Source organism: Aspergillus nomiae (genome assembly GCF_001204775.2).
Source record: "Aspergillus nomiae NRRL 13137 chromosome Unknown contig00529, whole genome shotgun sequence".
In the NCBI taxonomy this organism is placed as follows: Eukaryota; Fungi; Ascomycota; class Eurotiomycetes; order Eurotiales; family Aspergillaceae; genus Aspergillus; species Aspergillus nomiae.
Window position 1 is genome coordinate 176 of NW_015378584.1, and position 19,554 is coordinate 19,729.

The 19,554-nt window shown below is 49.7% G+C and overlaps 6 protein-coding genes across 6 annotated transcripts; 4 read left to right on the forward strand and 2 right to left on the reverse strand.

Moving 5' to 3' along the window:
• Positions 1–553: 553 nt before the first annotated feature.
• ANOM_011179 (uncharacterized protein) lies at positions 554–2,038 on the forward strand (the record flags this gene model as incomplete). The annotated part of the gene is made up of 2 exons (XM_015556435.1): positions 554–756; positions 817–2,038. 2 exons carry the CDS (start codon positions 554–556, stop codon positions 2,036–2,038), a joined length of 1,425 nt encoding a protein of 474 aa, XP_015401777.1.
• A 1,030-nt stretch (positions 2,039–3,068) lies between these two features.
• On the reverse strand, positions 3,069–4,183 carry rrp36 (putative pre-rRNA processing protein; the record flags this gene model as incomplete). Its single annotated transcript, XM_015556436.1, has 2 exons — positions 3,069–3,944; positions 4,004–4,183. The coding sequence occupies 2 exons, from the start codon at positions 4,181–4,183 to the stop codon at positions 3,069–3,071; spliced, it is 1,056 nt and encodes a 351-aa protein (XP_015401773.1).
• Positions 4,184–4,750: 567 nt separating this feature from the next.
• On the forward strand, positions 4,751–6,667 carry ANOM_011181 (NIF domain protein; the record flags this gene model as incomplete). The annotated part of the gene is made up of 1 exon (XM_015556437.1): positions 4,751–6,667. The coding sequence occupies one exon, from the start codon at positions 4,751–4,753 to the stop codon at positions 6,665–6,667; it is 1,917 nt and encodes a 638-aa protein (XP_015401774.1).
• Positions 6,668–7,124: 457 nt separating this feature from the next.
• ANOM_011182 (putative translation elongation factor eEF-1 subunit gamma) lies at positions 7,125–9,103 on the reverse strand. The gene is made up of 3 exons (XM_015556438.1): positions 9,050–9,103; positions 8,722–8,923; positions 7,125–8,464 (listed from the first exon to the last, which is right to left on the reverse strand). Exons 1-3 carry the CDS (start codon positions 9,077–9,079, stop codon positions 7,464–7,466), a joined length of 1,233 nt encoding a protein of 410 aa, XP_015401775.1. The 5' UTR covers positions 9,080–9,103; the 3' UTR covers positions 7,125–7,463.
• A 327-nt stretch (positions 9,104–9,430) lies between these two features.
• ANOM_011183 (mitochondrial 37S ribosomal protein uS9m) lies at positions 9,431–10,392 on the forward strand (the record flags this gene model as incomplete). The annotated part of the gene is made up of 2 exons (XM_015556439.1): positions 9,431–10,238; positions 10,301–10,392. 2 exons carry the CDS (start codon positions 9,431–9,433, stop codon positions 10,390–10,392), a joined length of 900 nt encoding a protein of 299 aa, XP_015401776.1.
• Positions 10,393–15,325: 4,933 nt separating this feature from the next.
• ANOM_011184 (uncharacterized protein) lies at positions 15,326–17,642 on the forward strand (the record flags this gene model as incomplete). Its single annotated transcript, XM_015556440.1, has 5 exons — positions 15,326–15,336; positions 15,815–15,863; positions 15,971–17,033; positions 17,213–17,479; positions 17,548–17,642. The coding sequence occupies 5 exons, from the start codon at positions 15,326–15,328 to the stop codon at positions 17,640–17,642; spliced, it is 1,485 nt and encodes a 494-aa protein (XP_015401772.1).
• Between the last annotated feature and the right edge of the window lie 1,912 nt (positions 17,643–19,554).

Genomic DNA, 19,554 nt, shown 5'->3' on the forward strand with positions numbered 1-19,554 from the left:
CTGCTACTACTGTTAGTTAACCGCTGTTCCCAAGCATCCGGCCACACCTCGTCACAGTTCCACCCCCGAACTGTTTGACCAACAGCTGCTTGTGTGCCACTTTTTGTTGGCCCCCTCCCACCCTCCTCCCTCTGTCGCCGTGCGCGATTCATTGTCGCTGTCGTCTTGGTTTCGGGTTGGAATTGTTCCTAGAGCTGTCGCCACCCCTTCGTTTTCAGGGCTCTATCGTTCTTAGAATATAGCCGCCGACACTGCCGAGTTTGGAGAATTTGCGCGCTATCTCGTTCGGCCTCATCCTACCCTATCAATCGCCGGGCGCCTGGCACAACAAAGCTTGACACCTTGCCCGCTACGCTTCGCTGGGCGTTCTAGAGCATCGGATAGACCGTGGGTGGCACAGTCGTCCCAGCTATAAGAGAGTTTGTGGTTTATATACGGTATAAGGCGTGCCTTGAATGCATCGTTAGAAGTGGAGAGTTGTGGATTTTCAGCATCGACGAAATACTCTCGAATCTTCCTTTCCAGTATATACCCTCGCATTTATCTTGCGAACATGTCTACTGCAGTCGCTCCCGCCACAGCTGCCCCGTTGACATCTTCGCACATGAATCGCGATCCGAGCCCCAAAAATTGCCCGACGTTGGCTCCCACAGCTGGTAGCCAGTCTACCTGCACTCCGCCTAGGCCTTCGGGGCCTTCTCGGGATGGGTCATCATCAAAGAGTTCACCCGCAGGAAGAAAACAAACATCGCCTGCGTAAGCATCTTCCGAAGGCCCAAATTCATCGCCTGGGTTGAGAAGCTAACGGTTGATCAGGTCGCAAAACGGAAGTACTGCCCCCAAGGTTATCGTCAAGAAAGAACCCCCGTCCTCGCCTGCCATGCAGTCCCACTCTCGGCCTCGACCGCGGAAACTAGATTTATCAACGAGTCTTCCGACCTCCGGTGGTTTATCAGCCCGCGCTCCTGGTGGCCCTATGACGGCCCGGGAGGGTGTCAATATGCACCAGGTTGGAATCGCTTGCCTATCGCCGGGTTTCCAGACACACGATCCAATTATGAGAGAACAATTACAGAGAAGTCTGTCAGTGAGAGACCAGCAGAGGTCGATAATTGAGTCACGGTTGCAAAGGTCCGCCAAGGATGACGGCCCAGACGGAATAAAGCCATCCGAATCCTCGTTCGGCCTCCCCAAGGCTAGTGCTTCGAAACGGAGGCCTCCCCCAGGCCTCTCCATCGTTCCGCCCTCTGCAGCACAATTTGCCCATGAACGTGTCATCCAATCCGCGCCATTGAACCAGACCTTTACCGGCAGACACCAACCGCAGCCGTTAACACGCCAAGTTGCCAATCAGAGTCCTACATTAGCATCGACGTCTCATCTTCACCATATCCCTGTTACCCAAACGAACAATCGGCTTCCTCCACTTTCCGATGTTTTCGGCTCTGATGCTTTGGGCTCCCGTGAGCGGGACGTAAACCGCGCGCCGTTTTACCAGAATGCATCTAACTCCAACTCTTCCCAGTCAAACAATTTACCGCCACTACCATCTCCTAGAATCCCGGGAACCGCCACCCAGGTTCCTAAGCGACCACGGGAATACCGTTCGGCGGAGGAGGCTGTCCAAGAGCTGTCGGGTGGACGGGAGGACCTGCTGCCACGCATCGTGCACTATGGGGGCCATCAGCCCCCGACTCCACCATCCCCACGTGCCGTCAACGGCCAACCGAAGTCCGCAGCAGTTCATCCCGAAGCGGCACCGATACACAATGCACAAGTCCCCTCTTCCCAACCCATGTATCCCTCCGAGAGGACCGCTCGTCGCCGCACTAGAAGTGAGTACGAGCAGGACAACGGAAGTCCTCCCCTGGGCCACGGTCCTGAACCACAGTACCGGCCAAACCCAGCGGTAGCACCCTCCGCGGGGGCTACTTATGGCCCATTCGGAGCCGGCAGAGACTCTCCTGAGACCCAGCGCAGAAAGAAAGAAGAGTTCCTGGCACTATGTGCAAGAGCATGGGATCTGTTTCATTCATAAGTTTCTTGTTTATCACGGCCGGTCGTCTTCAGTACTCTTCGAAACGGTCCAACTATGGTTCATGTCCACTAACTCAGACGGGAGACCATTGCTCTGTGTGTCTGTTGTGTCCGCAGCAATGTGATACTTTAGTTTGACGACTGGGGACTAGTAGATATTACAACAACCGCTCCTCGGGTGTATCTTTATAATGAGCGGTGTCAGCCACCTGGGCATGATGAATATACATGACTATCTATACGAACAGCATGAACAGGATGTCATCCTAACCGGTGGGGGATTAGGTCGTTTTCGACGTTGCCCTTTCGCCGTGATTTGACATTTTCATTCTCGTCATTCTCACCATTTATTTTATAGTTTTCTTCTGCACTTTTTATATCTTTTTTCTTTTCACGTTTATACCATCCAAAGTCTGAGTTGAAAGGTGCTTTGAGTGGGCAGCCTTTCAATGGACTTGCGAGGCGTTTCCTTGTGATTTATTAGGGTTTCTTTTGATTTTGCCAAGACCATGTGAGAATCATGTGGATGCCTGTTTTTGAAGGCATGGGTTTTTTCTTTCTGCCACCACGCACTCTTTTAACATTGCTCTATTTCTCATGTCGCGTTGGGATACCATTGTTTGATCGCTCTACTATTTTGACTTCACATCCCCTTTGGATGATTTATGCTCTTACATTCTTTATGATCCCCATTCTTCACTTGGATATCTTGAATTTACGACTAGGGTGTCGGATTTGGAACGAGTTCGTGCGAACTTCCGGCAAGGACATGCGTCCTTCCACTTAATGATAACTAATACCGTGATGTTTGTCTAAAGGCAAAACTGTAACTAAACTTGCTGCTCTAAGCGATGTACAGGCCGGTTTGCGTGTAGTCGTTTATACATATACAGAGAAGTACATACAACCTCAAAGTTGCAACGCGTAAACAGAACAAAATTGAGTCGTGCTGAAGGCTGTGGCCGGCGAAAAACTAATTTTATTATACGAGAGTGCATGAACAGAACTGCAGTAACGCTGTCAGGATTGTCTCACGCCATCCGCCGCCGTTTCCTGCCACCGTCATCGTTGCCCTCGTTGCCCAATCTGCGTTCCATGGGCATCTCTTTCCTTTCCTTAGAGGCAATCTTCTTCCGTCTCCTTTCCAGGGCCTTCGTGCGTTCCTTCGAATTCATATTCTCGTATTTCTTGAGCATTACTTGCTTCTTGAGATCGGATTTCTTCAAAAAGTATGGGTTGCTCTTCTTTCCTTCGCGGATGAGCTGTTTCTCTCGTTTCTTATGCTCTGCCATCACCTCCTCTTCTCGCCTCCTGTTCTCAATTGCACGTAGACGATCCGACGTGGACCGAATCTCACGCTTCAAAGCCTCCTTCTCCTCGGCGTTCTTTGTTTTGGCGAACTTGGCCTTTAACTCTTTCAGCTCTGAAGAACGATAATCGTCTAGGAACGAGTATGCTTTCCTGGCTGTTTCAGCATCATGGCGACCGCCTTGACTGAGCACCGTCGGGTCAAACCGTGGGTCTCGTGATTTGGGCACTGATGGGGGTTCGACAACAGTGCGCTTGCGCGAAACGGCACGTTTGGATGATTGGACCATGGGGGCATGTTTCGAACTCCTTGCAGGTTTCACCGAGTCCTTAGATTTTCCTGATTCTTGACGCTTCTGCTCCCGTGCCTCGCGAATTCGCGCTCTGATGTCGTCTAGCGGGGATGTCGTCGGCGGGGATTCTTCTGTAGGTTTGGCAGTTTTTGCATGGCGCTTGGCTTTCGGACCGAGGGACGCTTGTGCTTTGGCGAGGGCTCCAAAGGATATGCTACTAAGGGATGCTTGAACATCGTCTTCTCCATTATCATCGTCTTCGCTGTCTTCGTCGTCTTCTGAGTTGACGGGCGCGTCGTCTTCAGACTATTGCGAAAGTCAGAATGGCGTTATGTAGGCCAGGGAGTAGGGACATTGCAACGAACGTTGTCATCATCATCAGTCTGCTCCAATGCTTCGTTGTCAAGATCATCTGAACCTGAATCCGATTCACCTGAGTGTCCATCACCGCTTCCTTCTTCAGATGCTGACTCTTCCGAATAAATTTCTTCATCTTCCTCCGGCAAAGCGCGCACGCGACGGTTGAGGAGATCGGAGATCGCCATTTTGAAAATAGTTCTTTCCGAGTATTACAACAGACCCAAAGAAAGAAAAAGAAAGCTAAGGGTCCAAGAAGCAAGTGTATCAATAGAAGCCCAATCAATGGCGGTGAAGTCGAAGCAAAAAAAATGCAGCGATACTGCCGGTCGTTAAGGCGGTGAGCAAAGTAGCTTCGCTCTCGTTGGTGGATCTGGACCGTTTGGCCGCGATTTTCCATTTCGCCATCAGTTTCATCGCATTCTCGTTTGCTCTCTTACACCTTTCTGTTGGCTGTATCACCTCGTTCGTGTGCCCATGGGATGCCGCTCATGTACGGCCACCTTCTCCTATATTTTCACTCCAGCTCTACCCTCCTCACTTTCCGCAGTGCATGTTCGCATGTTTCAAAGTGGGGCTTCCTCTAAGGTGCATCGGCGTATTTCTTGTCTTGTTTGATAAACAACTGACCTCTATAGTTTATCCCGAAGTCTGTATCGGCGCCATTTTCTACTTCGACATTGCTTTCACATTTGTCCCATCGGAAGAAACAATCACCAGCTTTGGCTAACACCAAAATATCCCCCAATCTTGGAATGGAGCAACAGACAGCTGAAGGAGACAATTGGTCTACTGTTGCAGAGAATGGTTCAGGCTACGGTGAAACCCAGGGAGATGCAAATAACAACCTTCGGGCATCATGGAGACCATATCGAGGTCGCTGGAATGCGAAGACGGTGACTCGCAATGACCCGGGAAGAGCAGCGGTGCAGGCCCCTGAGAGAGTTGCGCCTGGCAACCCGCGGAGGAGTCGCAGGCTGCGCAACCAGGTATCGGCGGACAGAAATTTGAACGCAGACACACAGGCGCATCAGTTTCGTCCGGAAGGGCCGTTCCCTGTTCGCCCAGCACCATCAGTCTCGCAGTCGTATTCTTCACAGAACAATACCCACATGGGAGCGAGCCACAATGCTTCTAGCAGTCATCCAAACCTCAATATGCCCGTATTCCCTGGAGGTCCAAGCGGGATGGCTTTCAATGAACAGGGACTTCAATTTCCGTTCTTTTCTCCAAATAACTCGAACCAGCAGTCCCAATCACAGCCTTCCAATCAACCTGCGTTTGGACCGTTTAACCCTGCTTTGCTGAATGACATGAGTAATCCTCTGAATTTCTTCTCCCTCATGCCTCCACCTCCCTTCATGATGAACTTTGGTCTACAAAATCCCGCGATGGCGGGACCCCTCTTAAGTGGATTTCCGTCCTTGCCCTTTGATCCGATGGCTTTTACAGCAGCTGGTTCTGCTGGAGGCAACATCCCAGATACGCTTGGTCAACCACCTGTCGGAGCATCGGCAACGAAGCATGAAGCTTTGCCGCCACCTAAACCTCCATCCCCTGTCAGATCATACATTGAGCAGTCGACCTTACCGCCCAAATTGGTCGTTTCTCCCCAACCACTGCTGGTCATCTTGGATTTGAATGGTACGCTAATCTACCGTAAGCACCGGCGGTTCCCCCCTGTGTTTTCCAGAAGGGCAGGGCTGGACGAGTTCTTGGATACCTTGGTGAGAAAATACAAGGTTATGATCTGGTCCAGTTCCCAGCCGAACACAGTGAAGGCGGTTTGTGACAAGCTCTTCCCGGGCAATAAACGAAAGGCACTTGTTGCGGAATGGGGTCGTGACAAGTTCGGTCTCACGTCATCCCAATACCGGGCCAAAATCCAAGTTTACAAAACATTAGAGACAGTATGGAGCAATAAGGAGATTCAAGCGTCATACCCATCGCCTTCTCAGAATAAACGCCGCAAAGCCGCACAGAATGGTACGCAGTTGAAAACCCGATGGGATCAGTCCAACACGATCTTGATTGACGACAGTAAACTCAAGGCTCTCAGTGAACCATACAACATACTTGAGATTCCAGAGTTTACCAACCAGCCCGGTCTCGATGAGTCCACAATATTTCCAAAGGTTATGCAGCTCCTGGACGAACTAGCAACACATGACGATGTCAGCAAAGTGCTCCATCAGTGGAACTTAGAGTTACCCGAAAACCAAGGCATTCTTGAGCTTGACCTCGGCCTCAGCACTACTGAGGTCGACCAGAATCACAACAATAACACCACCGGTGACGCCCACTCTCCACCTTCCCAACAAGACATTCCAACCGGGCCGACAGCCATGGCAGAAGCCCGCAAAGAAAGGCGCAAAAGGCGCAAGGAGCAACGCAAGGCCCGCAAACAGGAGCAAAAACTAGAGGCAAAAGCGGAAACGAAAGCTCATAAGAAAGCACAAAACGCCTCCCCAACAGATCAAGCAGATAAAACTACCGCCACTACTGTCACTATCCCAGCAGAAGCAACTACCGGTATCTCCTCCACTGAATCTGCAACAGGCATCGTGCAACCGACCCTTGACCGGTCACCATCACCCGCGACTTCATCTGCCGAATCCGAGAATTTTCTCCTAGATCGATTAGAGGATTCTTTGAATGTTAAAACCGACTAGATCTTGACGGATTTGTGATTTACATGCGTTCATTAGAGACATCATCTTCTAAATCATGCATGTTTAGTACATATATAGATAGATATACTTGCTTGCGCAGTTTGATACCCACGAATGGAATAATATGGTTGCAATGGAAATCGTTTGCGTGGTACACCTACCGGCAGTATAAAGTTCTATTTGTATTATATAGTTAAATAGGGTTAAACCCCCACTAAAGACTTTGTATGGGAACTACCTTCGATTCTGTTCAACTCTCCGTTCTGCGATCGGTGTAGCCTTGTTATCGGCTGGGTAAAGCATATCGACTAGAAAATGCAGCAGCAAAATCCTAGCACTGCAATTATTCCGGGGACATTGACATGGTCAAGCACGGGCCAACAAACTACATTCTATACATTTTACTGGAGCTTATAGGTTTACAAAAAGTAATACTCGAATAATACCAGAAGTAGTTGAGTGGGCACAAAGTGCTATTCAGTGCTAAAATAGTAGCTACTGCATCATCCGGCATCTCAATTCGTAAGCGTGACATGATCAAATAGTTTTTTTTCAGAAAGCGTTAACCGTCATGGACAGGGTGGACATTAGACGGGATTTGGATCGGGCAGAGAGCTGTACGGGTGGCACAATGCAGAAAACCTGAACCACAAGGCGTGCAGCGGCGTAGTACTCTCCAACCCTAGGGTATAAAGTGAAGTGAAATTTTTTCAGGCCGAATATGAGGAAGGCCACTCAACAACCAGAAATTTAGGACGTAACATCATGAGTTTGCCACGGGACCTAATGCACTAGCTTATTTGAAGACGTGGCCATCAGCCCAGGGGTACTCCTTGCCGTCGACGACGACAGGAACATCCCAAGCCCACATGTCATCAACATACTTGCGGTCCTCCTCCTTGGAGGGATCAAGCTTCACGAAGTCGTAGCTCTCCCAGTCGGGGGCGACATCGAAGGCGGGCTTGAACTCCTGGCCACGGACCAGGAAGACACCGCGGATGATACAGTTGTAGTTGGTACCGTAGACAGACTGGGCACCGAACAAGTACTTGCGGGAAGCCTCAAGACGAGCGTGGAAACCACCAATCAGGTTGTTGGCCATGAAGGTGAGCTTGAGCTCCTCGTTGTACTTGTAGTCAACCTTCCACAGGGAGTACTCGTCAGACTTCAAGTTCTTCCAGAACCAAGGGAGAGCAACGGGACGGGTGTCCTCGTTAGAGTAGGTACGCTTAAGCTCATCAAGAATGAATTCGGGCTTGCCGAGAGCCTCAAGGGGGTGCTTGGGCTTCTTCTGCTCACCCTCAGGCTTGGGCTCGGCAGCAGCAGCAGGAGCAGCCTCCTTCTTGGGCTTCTCCTCCTTCTTGGGAGGGGTGTACTTGATGACCTCATCAACAAGAACGGGGTTCTCAACAACAGCCTTGAAGTAGGGCTGGTTGACGATGGTCTGGTACCAACGAGCGACAGCAGGGTTCTCAGAACGGAACTGCTTGTCCAAAACAGTGGCGAAGGCACGGGTGAGGACAGAGGCAGCGAAGATATCAGCCAGGGTGATACGCTCGCCAACGAGGTAGGTGTTGGCAATGAGGTGCTTCTCCAAAACGGAGATGTTCTTCAGAGCAACCTTGGAAGCTTCCTCAACATTCTTCTTGTTGTAGCCGTCCAAGCCCAAGAGGGGACGGTACCAAGCGCCGAAGCGGGGGAGAACTTCGAAGTTGACAAAGGACAACCAGCGGAGGATGGAAGCGTAGTCCTGCTTGGTCTTACCCAAGAGGGTGGTCTTCTCATTCTGGGAGGTCACTGAGTCACAATTAGCTATGTTCATAGAAAAAACAACTCAAACGCGTGAAGAGCTTATGAAAAGGCGCCACGAAGAGATTGCCCACACACATGCGGGGTAATCAAAGAAATTTCAGAGTTTGGTTCATCAACACTGTTGTTCTGCCAGGGATAACTATTTTATTGGAATAAAATTCGCTCATCATATAAAGCGGCGGGCAAACGAGATAGTATAATCGAGGGAGATTTTTCACAAGAAAAAAAAAAAAAATACATACGGTAGACAGCAATGGCAATGGACTCGGAGAGAGTGTAGCCATTGGCACCCTCGAAAGCAGGGACCTTGCCGAGGGGGCTGAGCTTGAGGTACTCAGCAGACTTGTTGAACTCGGCGTTGGCGTTAGCCTCAGTCTCAACCAGCTCGACCTCAACGTCGTTGGCCTTAGCCGCGACGAGGGCAGCGATGGTGCGACCGTTGTTCTGTAGAGTCACCCATTAGCCGGACGTTCCCCAAGGTAACCCCACGACGACCAGATCGTCAGCAAAGTATCATCAGTGCTGATGATGCCTGAGAGGAAACCGAAGAGGAAAGATAAGATCACATACAGGCTGACCGTAAATCTTTCCGAAGGCCATTGTGAAAGCTTTTGTCTATGGAAGGACTGGGGGGGGGGGAAGGAAGAAAGAAAAGAAGGAGGGGAAGAAGACAGCAGCTCGAGGGGTACTTAAGAACGAAATTTTGTGCGAATCAGACGGAAGCGTCGGCGCCGGAGGAACGTTTGCTCGTCCACGTGACGCGTCCCCATCGAAAAACCTCAGGAAACAAGAATCGCCGGAGATGGTAAGTCGCATCTGGCCGGTGACCCAAAGTCCTCCTCGGCTCCGTTTCTTCTCTCGTTTTACCCTCTCACTCTCAGGTAAAGCTACCGCCAGCCCGGAGGCAGCTATTCAATGGCCTGGCAGAGCCCCAATTGCATCGTGCACGCGATGCAGTCCGTCCGTCGGACCGTTCAACTGCGGCCTTTCCTCCATGCTCCCAAGGTCGCCCTTCGTTCTAACGTTACCCCGATCCTCTCACAACAACGGAGAAACGCTCGTGGATATGCGACTGAGGTGCAAGCGGCCCCCGAGATTGATTTTGCAAAGTTCTATACCCAACCCGCCCGGATTGTTCCTGCATCACCCGCCTACTTCTCCGGCAGCCCCAAATTCATCGACCACCTGCTGAACCTGGAGACTACCCTAGCAAAATGGGCTTCATTACCGACTGTTGCTCCTAGTGAGGCTCCTCGTATGGCCTGGTTCAAACTGACACAATTCCGCGACTTTGTCGGCGAACCTGTACCGACGAAGAAATACAAAAACCTGATCAAAATCTTACAACGACTAAATAGAATCGATCCGAAGATCATGCCGATTGAAGTGCGCGATACTCTGAAAACTTTTCTTCGTCCTGGAAATCCGTATGGGAACAAGCCGGCGCCAGCGGCGGTGGATGAGATGGGCCGGGCCCGTGGTCGAGGGAAGCGAAAGACATCCTCGGCAGTGGTCCATCTGGTTGAAGGAGAGGGAGACGTAATGGTCAACGGAAAGACCTTGGTGGAAGCGTTCCCTCGCCTACATGATCGAGAGAGTGCTACATGGCCTCTGAGATGCACATCAAGGCTGGACAAGTACAACGTGTGGGCTACCGTTCGCGGAGGAGGAGTTACTGGACAAGCCGAGGCCATTACGTTGGCCGTGGCACGGGCATTGTTGGTCCATGAGCCTGGACTGAAGCCTGTTCTGCGTAAAGGTGCGTACAATATGCGTGTTGCTACCCGCTCATTGAATACATTGCTGACTGTCATCTTACAGCCGGTGTTATCACGGTGGATGCGCGTCGTGTGGAGAGGAAGAAGCCTGGTCATGTCAAGGCCCGCAAGATGCCCACCTGGGTCAAGAGGTGAAGCAGGCCTATCCCCTGTTGTCTCGGGAGCTTCTTTTCTTCTTTCTCATTCTTCTCCTTGCTGTATTATTCCACTTTCCTTGTGACCCTCGACGATGTATATTTTGTATTGCACGCATCTCTTCAGATGTCATGGCGGTCGTTTCAAGATACGACACTGCATGGTCTCGGCGACAAGCATGTACCCTTAGCTATTGGCGTTAATTCGTCTGATTCAATTGAACTACTGGACAAGTGATACTGTTGCACAGAGCATTCACATAGCTATTGGAGGATCAAGGAAGAACGCCACTGGATCAGCGTGTTTCAGATTCTGGCCGGCTCAGCAGTCGTGCCAAGTCGAACACGACCACCAGGTTCTGTAACACAGTGGAAGAACTGCCTTGTGTCATACAATGAATTATTCAGAACATAGAGCGCAAGCCCGGAGGAACATGAAAGGCGAAAGCTGCATGAACCATCCCCAAGGCAGCCAAGTCTCGTCATCTCCATCGGTCAGATATGGCCCGTTGGGCACTGACGGAGGCTTGTTACACAGTCGAGCCCAAGTGCGGTAGTTTCTGTGCACTATCATGTGGCGGTAAGCCCGGCCAATTGAGATTTAGTTTCAAAAGGTGTTCGTCTGATGATGTCGGACGAATACGGCCCGGGCGTAGGCGCACATTGCAGACATAGGGGTATGCCGGCATTTATCGAATCTGATTAGTGTAGTTACACAGAGCCTGCACCAACTCGGGTGAATGAAGCAATCCCGGCCATGGACTACCGAATCAGTTGTCGCGGATGCGCTCCATTTGTTGCGGATCAGAGCGTCTCGACTGCAGGGTTGAACCTGTGATCCGGGGGGGAGGGACTCTTCTGGGAGGCACATCTATCGGCACAGGCAAGCGACCGAACAGCTCCCCTGCCACGCATGCACTGAGCACGGACAGGAATTCATAGCCAAGCATGGGAGCTGACATCCATGTTACTCAGACGACTCAGCCGTCACGCTGCCACGCTGTAGACGCGGGAAAGCCAGGTGTGCTGCAGCTTGCGCTCATACAAAGTCCCCAATATTTCAAGAGAGCGATGCAGCATGAGTGTATGATTTACTTACAGCATCGCCCGTCACTGTGTCAAAGCGTCATGATAAACGGGGCTAGAAAATCCTTTTGATTGGGATACGGTCCGAGTTTGTAAATACTGTCACGCGGCAAATCAGAACAGCTTGTCTGGTCTGACGCCGGAATGCGGTATCGTGAGATACACTGGCAGATAATTATGGAGTTGGTGGTCCATCACCGAAGATGATATAGGCCCCAAATACTAGTCTAGCATTGGCGAGGTCTGCAGGGCAAGCAAGGATTTGAAGTAGGGTAGAAATCCAGAAAAATAAGATAGATTAATAGAAGAGACAGGGCTGTTGCAGCAGTTTTGAGAACGGTTCGAACAATCGTTGGCCAAGTCTGGGGTAATAAACAATTCCTTATTGTACCTGCTCGTCAGCAACGACAGGGTTGCCGGCTTGACGTCCATTGCTCCCGAACAATAGGTGCATTCTGAAGTACTCGGACGGGGATCTTCCCCTGGCGTTCACCCAACACGAGTGGTGGGCGAACGGTTTCCAGAGGAATGACGGAGCAGCCGGGAGGGTACGTACAATGGACTTCATGCACGGTAGCTTAGGAGGATAGTCATGTGCTCCGGGCCCGTCGAATTGGAAGGAGCCGCTGAATTTCAAGGTTACGTGCAGTAGCAGAAGACCTTGTATAGGATAATTGTCCTACCTGATACTCGAGTTATACAGAATACATAATACATATTTTCAGTATGTATGTACATCGACACATGCGGAGAGACGGTCAAGTTTCACTATCGGCCAGGTCGAATGCCAATTTCCTTCTTATTGCTTGTCCATACATTGGTCGCTTACCGGAAGCAACGGGGTCATGGGATCCCCGCTGCTGAATACTTGCGCGCGATAACCGCATTGTGACAATGTATTTTAGTTCATTATTAATTATTTTTATTTATTTATTTGGACCCACGGGGACCAAGTCTTGGCCAATTATTGAATTGAATGTCCTAAGAAAAACAAGGACGAACGAGTCAGTTGCTGCCTGCCTTGGAAAGATCGCAATACCTAATGACAAACGATTTCCCAGGTGGGAAATACTCGTCCTATGGAGTGGATGATGCTGCATCCGCATACATCTAGTGGCCAGGCTGGGTGAGAGTCATCCTCGACTGTAGGTACGACGTGCATCGGATGTGAATTGGGACAGCCAAATTGGGGGGCAAAGGAGGATGAGCCGTACACGACCAATTCAGACTACTATGACATCTAAAATTATCTATCCATTTCCAAAAGTCCGGCCGATCCCGATCATACTTCGTAAATACATCTTCACCGGAAATCTTCCGTATAGATCCACTGGGGCAGTCAACATGACGGACATACATCATACCTACATGGGCACGAGCTGGATGGAGCCAAATCCACCGTGGGGATCGAGAATGATTTGAATCAACTGGTTTGGCCCAATACAATTGATGAATTTATAAAAAAAACAAGTGTCCATTATGAACTAAGTTAGCGTGAGTGGGGGACTACGCCTCATTTTATTTTATTTATTTATTGTTTCGAAACCATTCAAGGCTGACGAGGGATATACCGTGCTCCAGTCGTAGTATCTCAAATAAATTAACCCATATTATAGCACCGGTCTCGGAATACTTTACGACGTCTACGAGTTTCATATGAAGCTACTTAGCGTTAGGGCAGGGCACATGACCGATTGTTCCTCCCAGTACAGAATGGATGCATATACAGACCTACAAACGTACATATACAATCAATCAATCTCAAAGAATAATAAATAAGAGAGTTTTAAAAAAAAGAAAAGGAAAAGAAAAAGAAAAAGAAGACAAGCAGGAAAACATAAAAAATAGAGAAAATCAAATTCGAGAGAAAGGGAATGGCAGAAGTGACCTTGGCCATTCGTTTGCTCTCGAGTGGATCCTATAGGGTAAGAAAAGGTCAAGAATCTCCCCTACGCGGAGCAATGTCTATTTGCAGATCGGCCCCTGGTCCCTCCGTCCCGATCCATTGGTCCACCTGGTGCGCACGACCTTTCCCAGCAGTGCGGAAGGTGTGAGACTATAGGCATTTAGTCAGGGACTATGAGCAAGACCGTATGTACCTGTCTGAATTGGGATGGAGATCAATCTCTCCATCAACTTGCAGTATACCTATGCACGATACGATCTGGAAGGATGCGTCTCCTTCTCGATCATTTTCAGGGTTTTTTTTCTTCTTCCTCTTTTACTAGTAGTATATGGGGAGTGAGGTCTTGACGCCCTCTATTTGCTGAGATGACCATCTCTTCCTTTACCAACTCTTCAGAATCATGGGTGGACACTGGACAGTTCTTCCTCTGCCCAGAAAAAAAACAAGACTGTCAATGCACGCTCGCTAGTGGTGTTGATACCATTTCCATGGGTCCTGTCAACCTTTTAGCCCTCCCGAATTCGCGGTTCTTCCCGCAACCAAAAAATCAAATTTTTTTTTTTTTTTCACGGATTTGGTAACAAAATATCAAATAGTAATAAAATAATCGACGGCTCATTGACTGCCACCGATCCTTTTCGCCTCACTCTGAGATTTCGATCTCTTTTCTCTGTTTCTTTTTCTAATATGTATTTTTATTTTTTTGCCTCTCTTGGATTTTGTCAGCTCTCCCACCAAACTCACAAACTTGTTCCGATAGTATGGTTCGTCAATCGCTCACGATCATCCAACAACATCATCATATAACCTTTCGGAAACCCACTTGGGGAGACCGGCGTCTCGGGGCTCCAGGATATTGGAGTCATTGGACAGGGGAGAATTTGGAATGATTGATAGACACTGGGTTAGCTGGATGGGGCTAATTTGGTCCCATGGAACTGGTCACCAACCTTATCGGGCCCAAAGGCGCAAGGCACTAAGCCAAAGGTCCCAGAGAATTAGAGTCTGAGAGGTCCCAGGAGCCTTGCTGCTGGATCCTCTTTCCCTCAGACTCAACCAAGATCCCCGATTAGCTCCGCCTTCCTGCCCATGTGGAAAGGCATTAGGCTTTTTTGTGGTTCCCTTATTTCTTTTATTTTTTTAAGAAAATTCCCGGGCCGTACCTCGTACCCTTTCGTAATGATGATGCTGGCGAGAAACATAGTGCATGTAGTGGAGGCGGCGATGGATGTGCTATATCCACCACTTTCCAGCTGAATGGTCCGTCAAAATAAACGAACGATCAGGGGAAATGGGAAAGAGATCCGGTTGCCCCAGTCGTAAGAGGGGTACTCGAGGTGATGAGAAAGGACATGAGGGATCCTATACCGTCCGAGGAACTAAAATGAAGCTCATACATACTGTGAGTCCCATGATGACGCTTGGAGACTACGGCGAAGGAAAAAAGGAAAAAGAAAAAAGAAAAGAAAAAGAAAGTTGCAGTCAGTCACTCGCATTTGGAGTCCATTTTAGGCTTCTTTTCTTTTTCTTTCCTCACACACTCACTTTAATTTTTTTTTCCCCCCAAGTTGGGATTTTCTTTTTTCTTTCCTTTCTGTTATTTGCTTTTCTTTTCCCTTTTCCTTTTCTTTAGTTCCCTGGATTAGAAAGGTCCCTCTTTTTATTTATTATTATTTTTTTTCTTGAATATTCATTTTTATTTTTATTTTTATGTATTTTTAATTTCCGTTTAGAGAGTCTCCCCGCGAGGAATCCACCGCGTAAAACGAGTTGGACGAGAAGATGATACTGACGCCTCCGCGTGCCATTGTCTGCTTGCCCTCCATCCCGGCGAGTTGATCGTCCAGCCGCAGTATCTCTAGAGAATTTCCCTGGGGAACAAACTGGATTCTCTCAGCGGACAGGTCTGGGTGGCCGTATAAGTAATCGGAGACTCCCATCCATGCCCTTCAGGTTCCCCCACTCTCTCCCCTCTTCCTTGTTGGTGATGATTGTTTCCCAATAGAAATTTGGGCTGCAATTCGGAGCATAAGTTATTGGATCTGACGGTCTTTGCTAGAAGCAATCCCGAACCCCAATAACCTTTCTGATGCTTACCTTGAAAACTTTGGATTTGTATTTATTTTTATCCTGATTTTTTTTTCTTAAATCAACGCCCCCCAATTATTCTGACGCCCCTTTCCCTTGATCAGAATCCTGCCCAAGGTTCCTCTTCTTTCTATCTCCATAGATTTTCCTTCGAGAGTTGTTGTGCGCTCCGAGTTTAATTTGTCCGCGCATTTGCCGTTGGCGTTCGTTTGAGTTTGATACCCTGCAAGGTGCGCAAGTAGTTTAAATCTTTCCCTTGTTCCCCTGCGCAAGTCTATTATTCATTTGTTCTCTCTCTCAGAAAGTCCATCGATGGCTGACTTTTCCTTGTGACGGTGTCTAGACTTGAGTGTGCGCTGGTAGTAGCCCGAGTTCTTGTACAAAGTGAGACGGTGAGACCTTTGCGCGCTTAACTGGCGAGGTTGGTTGGCTTAGATCTCGATCCTTGTTGGGTGGATTACAAAAATAAATAAAGAAAAGAAAAATACCCTGAAAGCAGGAAAAGAAGCAAGAGGGAAGGGAAGAAAAAAAAATCAAAAGGACACAAAAGAACGAATACACCAAGAGACAAGAGAACACAGCATTGATACAACATACAACCAAGACCCAGGCGCAAAACCCGTTCCTTTCACCTCCCGCCAAGCTGGCATTGTACGCGAGCCCTCCCCTTTCCCCTCCGGCGCATTGGTCCCTTGACGTCGATCCACCGTGCAGGGACGCTCTGTGGGACCGGTTGGGTGGTATGGATGGTGATACCCGGCGCATGAAGCAGTATGATCAACCTCGCTTTGCGACAAGGCCGGGAATGTCCCGTCGTGCAGTGGCAGGAACGGACCGATACAGACAATCCGGCTTACAATCAGCACGTGGAGATGCACTGTCACAAGCAGCGGGACGGCCACGAATGCCGACGTACTTGGACTATGGATACACAGACCCGACCTTTCATGGCGGTTCGTTGCAGGGGGACGAATTGCAACCGTACCCTTCATTGCGCGACCAACAGCAGCGCCCACCGCAACCGCAGCAACACCAACTCCAACCGCCCTTCGCTCCCTATGAGCCCGAGATGGTCTACGGCATCAGCCCGCAAGCTCCTGCGCAAGCCCCGTATGAGGTCGTGCCACCATACTCAGCCCGGCCGTCTGCAGCCATCGATGACCTCTCCGGTCAATTTCCCGTTCCACAGTATTTCCCTCCAAACGAACCGGCTGGGGCTGGTGTGCCGGCTGTCGGTGTGCCTTACCTAACCTCTGTGCCTACTTATAACCAGCCAGGTCCCATTGGACGCCCAACCGGCTCCCAGCCCTTTCCCACCACCATGACCGACATGCCTCCCGGGGGAACAGCCGGACGCTTCGACTTGTCCTCGTCGCAGCAGCCACCGCAACAAGCCCCGTCCCAGGGAGTATCGGAGCCAACCACCTTGACGGACGCATACGGTCAGTTTCAACGCGCGCTGCGAGGAACTTTAGACAATGCGCGCACTGGCCGATTGGAGGAGGCCAGTCAATCCCTTTTGGAAATCTCCGAGTGGCTTGTGACCAATGCCCGGGAACTCGGTAGGTACATACAGACTTTCTCTCTCACCGGACTCGCTTTCCACCCTTTTACCTTTCCTTTCTCCTTCCTTTATCTAGATTTGGGCTTTATCTTATTCCGACCATTCTACCTCCTTCTCACCACATTCGGAGAACTGTGACGGCTAATCTGAGCATCCGGGGTGGGGCTGGATAAGTAGGTATTCTCCGCGACGATCAAGTGGTCTATACCGACCGACTGCAACTCTGGAATGATTTCAATCTGTGCTGGCTGGCGGTGTGTCAAAAACAGAAGGACATGTTGCAAGACATGCTGCGAACCCATCGCCAGCCGCCACATACCACTCTCCTGAATGATGATGTGATGGATACTTTAGGCAAGGAGCTGATCCAGCTGTGCGATCGCGTGGAACAGTTTGGCTTAGTGGACTATCAGATGGGAATCTGGGAAGAGGAGATCCTTGGTGGTAAGAAGTCCTCAGTCGGTCGCTTGGCTTTTAGGATCTATCGAGATTTGCTAATCGTGAATGTTCAGTCTTGGGCCAATGTCTTGATCTCTATGAAAGCCTACCGGAGGTGCTTCGCGCCCACATGAGCACTGCGCCCGCTCTTGCTGGACCTCGATCGTGAGGATCCTTCCCACCGGGCTATAATGGAGGCTGTAATGACGCGCCGCGCCTAGTGCGATCTAACGCGGGGCCTAAATTAGGGCCTGGAAGGTCGGCGACCATCCCGAACTATCGACTGCTGGATTGACTTTCGGTGATACCTGCATGCGCCGGCCCTGTGTCGATCTCGCTCGACGTCGCGTCGCCTTGCCTTCCCTTTTCCTCCATTGGCGGAATCGAGATGTTTGCGATTCATGAGGTCCACGCCATTATTTTTCTTACTCGGGGCTATTTGGAATTCCCGATCGCGATGCCCCACCACTCACGCTCTCCATGTCCTGAGGGATGCGCTTATTCTCCCCGGGCTCTGAAGGAGAAGGATGAATGAATGAAAAGAAAAGAAACAAGGAGTTCCGGGTCTTTCTGGCACGGTGTTTGATTGCATGTACATATATACCACGGGTTTTGCATTATGATTGGTGTACAAGGTTGGCATCGGAGCAACTTCGATTGTTAGGGTTAACTACGGTGTGCTATAGAACGGGTTGGATTTTCCTGCAGTCCACCAGGCGGACTACTTTTAATGCCTGAAGACAAAAAGAGAGCCATTTTCTTGAGAGATCAAAACCTCGCCGCAAAGATTCTTTGTTTGTGACGCTGCTTCTGGCCGCGTTTACCGTAACCGGCATCTAGCCCTAACTCTCAACTCGAGTCTTGATTACGACTTATCTGAACATTCATAGACTTCTTCAACATTGTTCGTAAATCTAGGATATACCCCCTTGGTCCTGTCAAAATGACCTTTTTGAACACCCTTCCGCCTACCTATTCACGGAGAAGGACATTGCCTTGGCATCCATTAGAAATAGTGAACATCCAAGAATTCCTCAACGCACAGACACCAACTGGTCTATACCCCCTTCTTTTCCCTCCTCCCCCCTTCGACACCAGGAACTGGAATTGCCACCACACCAGACCATTTAGCGCCTCTAGTAGTAATAGACTCCATATTCTATAACACTAGCCAATCACTTACCATAGACGCCACCACAAAAAGGTAATCTCAGGTGTTCGTCCCGAGCAGGCGGTACAGTCGCTAATGAACTCAGATCGAACAAACTATTGAGCGCAGGATTCCGCGATCGTCATCACCATGGGGACTTCTCCCCGAAACTACGTACTAACTAGATCTCCAGCCTCTCGGGGAGTTGCGAGATCGAATCAATCACTTTCCTTCTCCTCCGGAAGTCGTCGCAACTATTTCCTATTCGATTTATGTTAATCTGCTTGTAGATAACGCCACTTCAACTTTAAGCAGCCACGCCCATCCTCCCGCGGCCGAACTACCAGCGCGTCGGGTATGAGATAGGACGTACTAGTTAGTGGCTTGAGCACATCCACGTGGATGTGTCGATCTTTCTTGTGTATCTTTCTTGCTTTTTCACGCCATGGCTGTATTTCATTGGGATATACTTTGAACCTAAGTTGTCAAGCGACCCCCTTCCCGGAGTCCCCGGCACCTTAGCGCTTCTAACCAAGTTTTGATACTATATACTAGCTCCAGAGGCTGTGCTATATTGAGATGTGAAGATACCATCGTATAAGCCCGTCATATTCTGTACTGGATACACTCTCTATACAACCAACTCCCCCAACTAGACACCGAAAACCCTGGAATAATCTACAGGAGGAGTGCCGACCCAAGCTCCAGGGTTCATTCACATAGCCACTAGTATGAGTAGCGTGGCGCAGTTCTCTCCGCGACAAGCCGAGTGACATCCCCCCAATGTGCATAATGTGATATGTCTAAACTATATGACGGGAGTTTCTTTGGTAATTAGTCGAATCTAGAGAGTAGTATGACGGCGTAGTCATTTCTTGGGGTGGTGGGACTAGGGTTTGGCTTTGCGGGATTCTTTCGCAGGTCTAGTTTT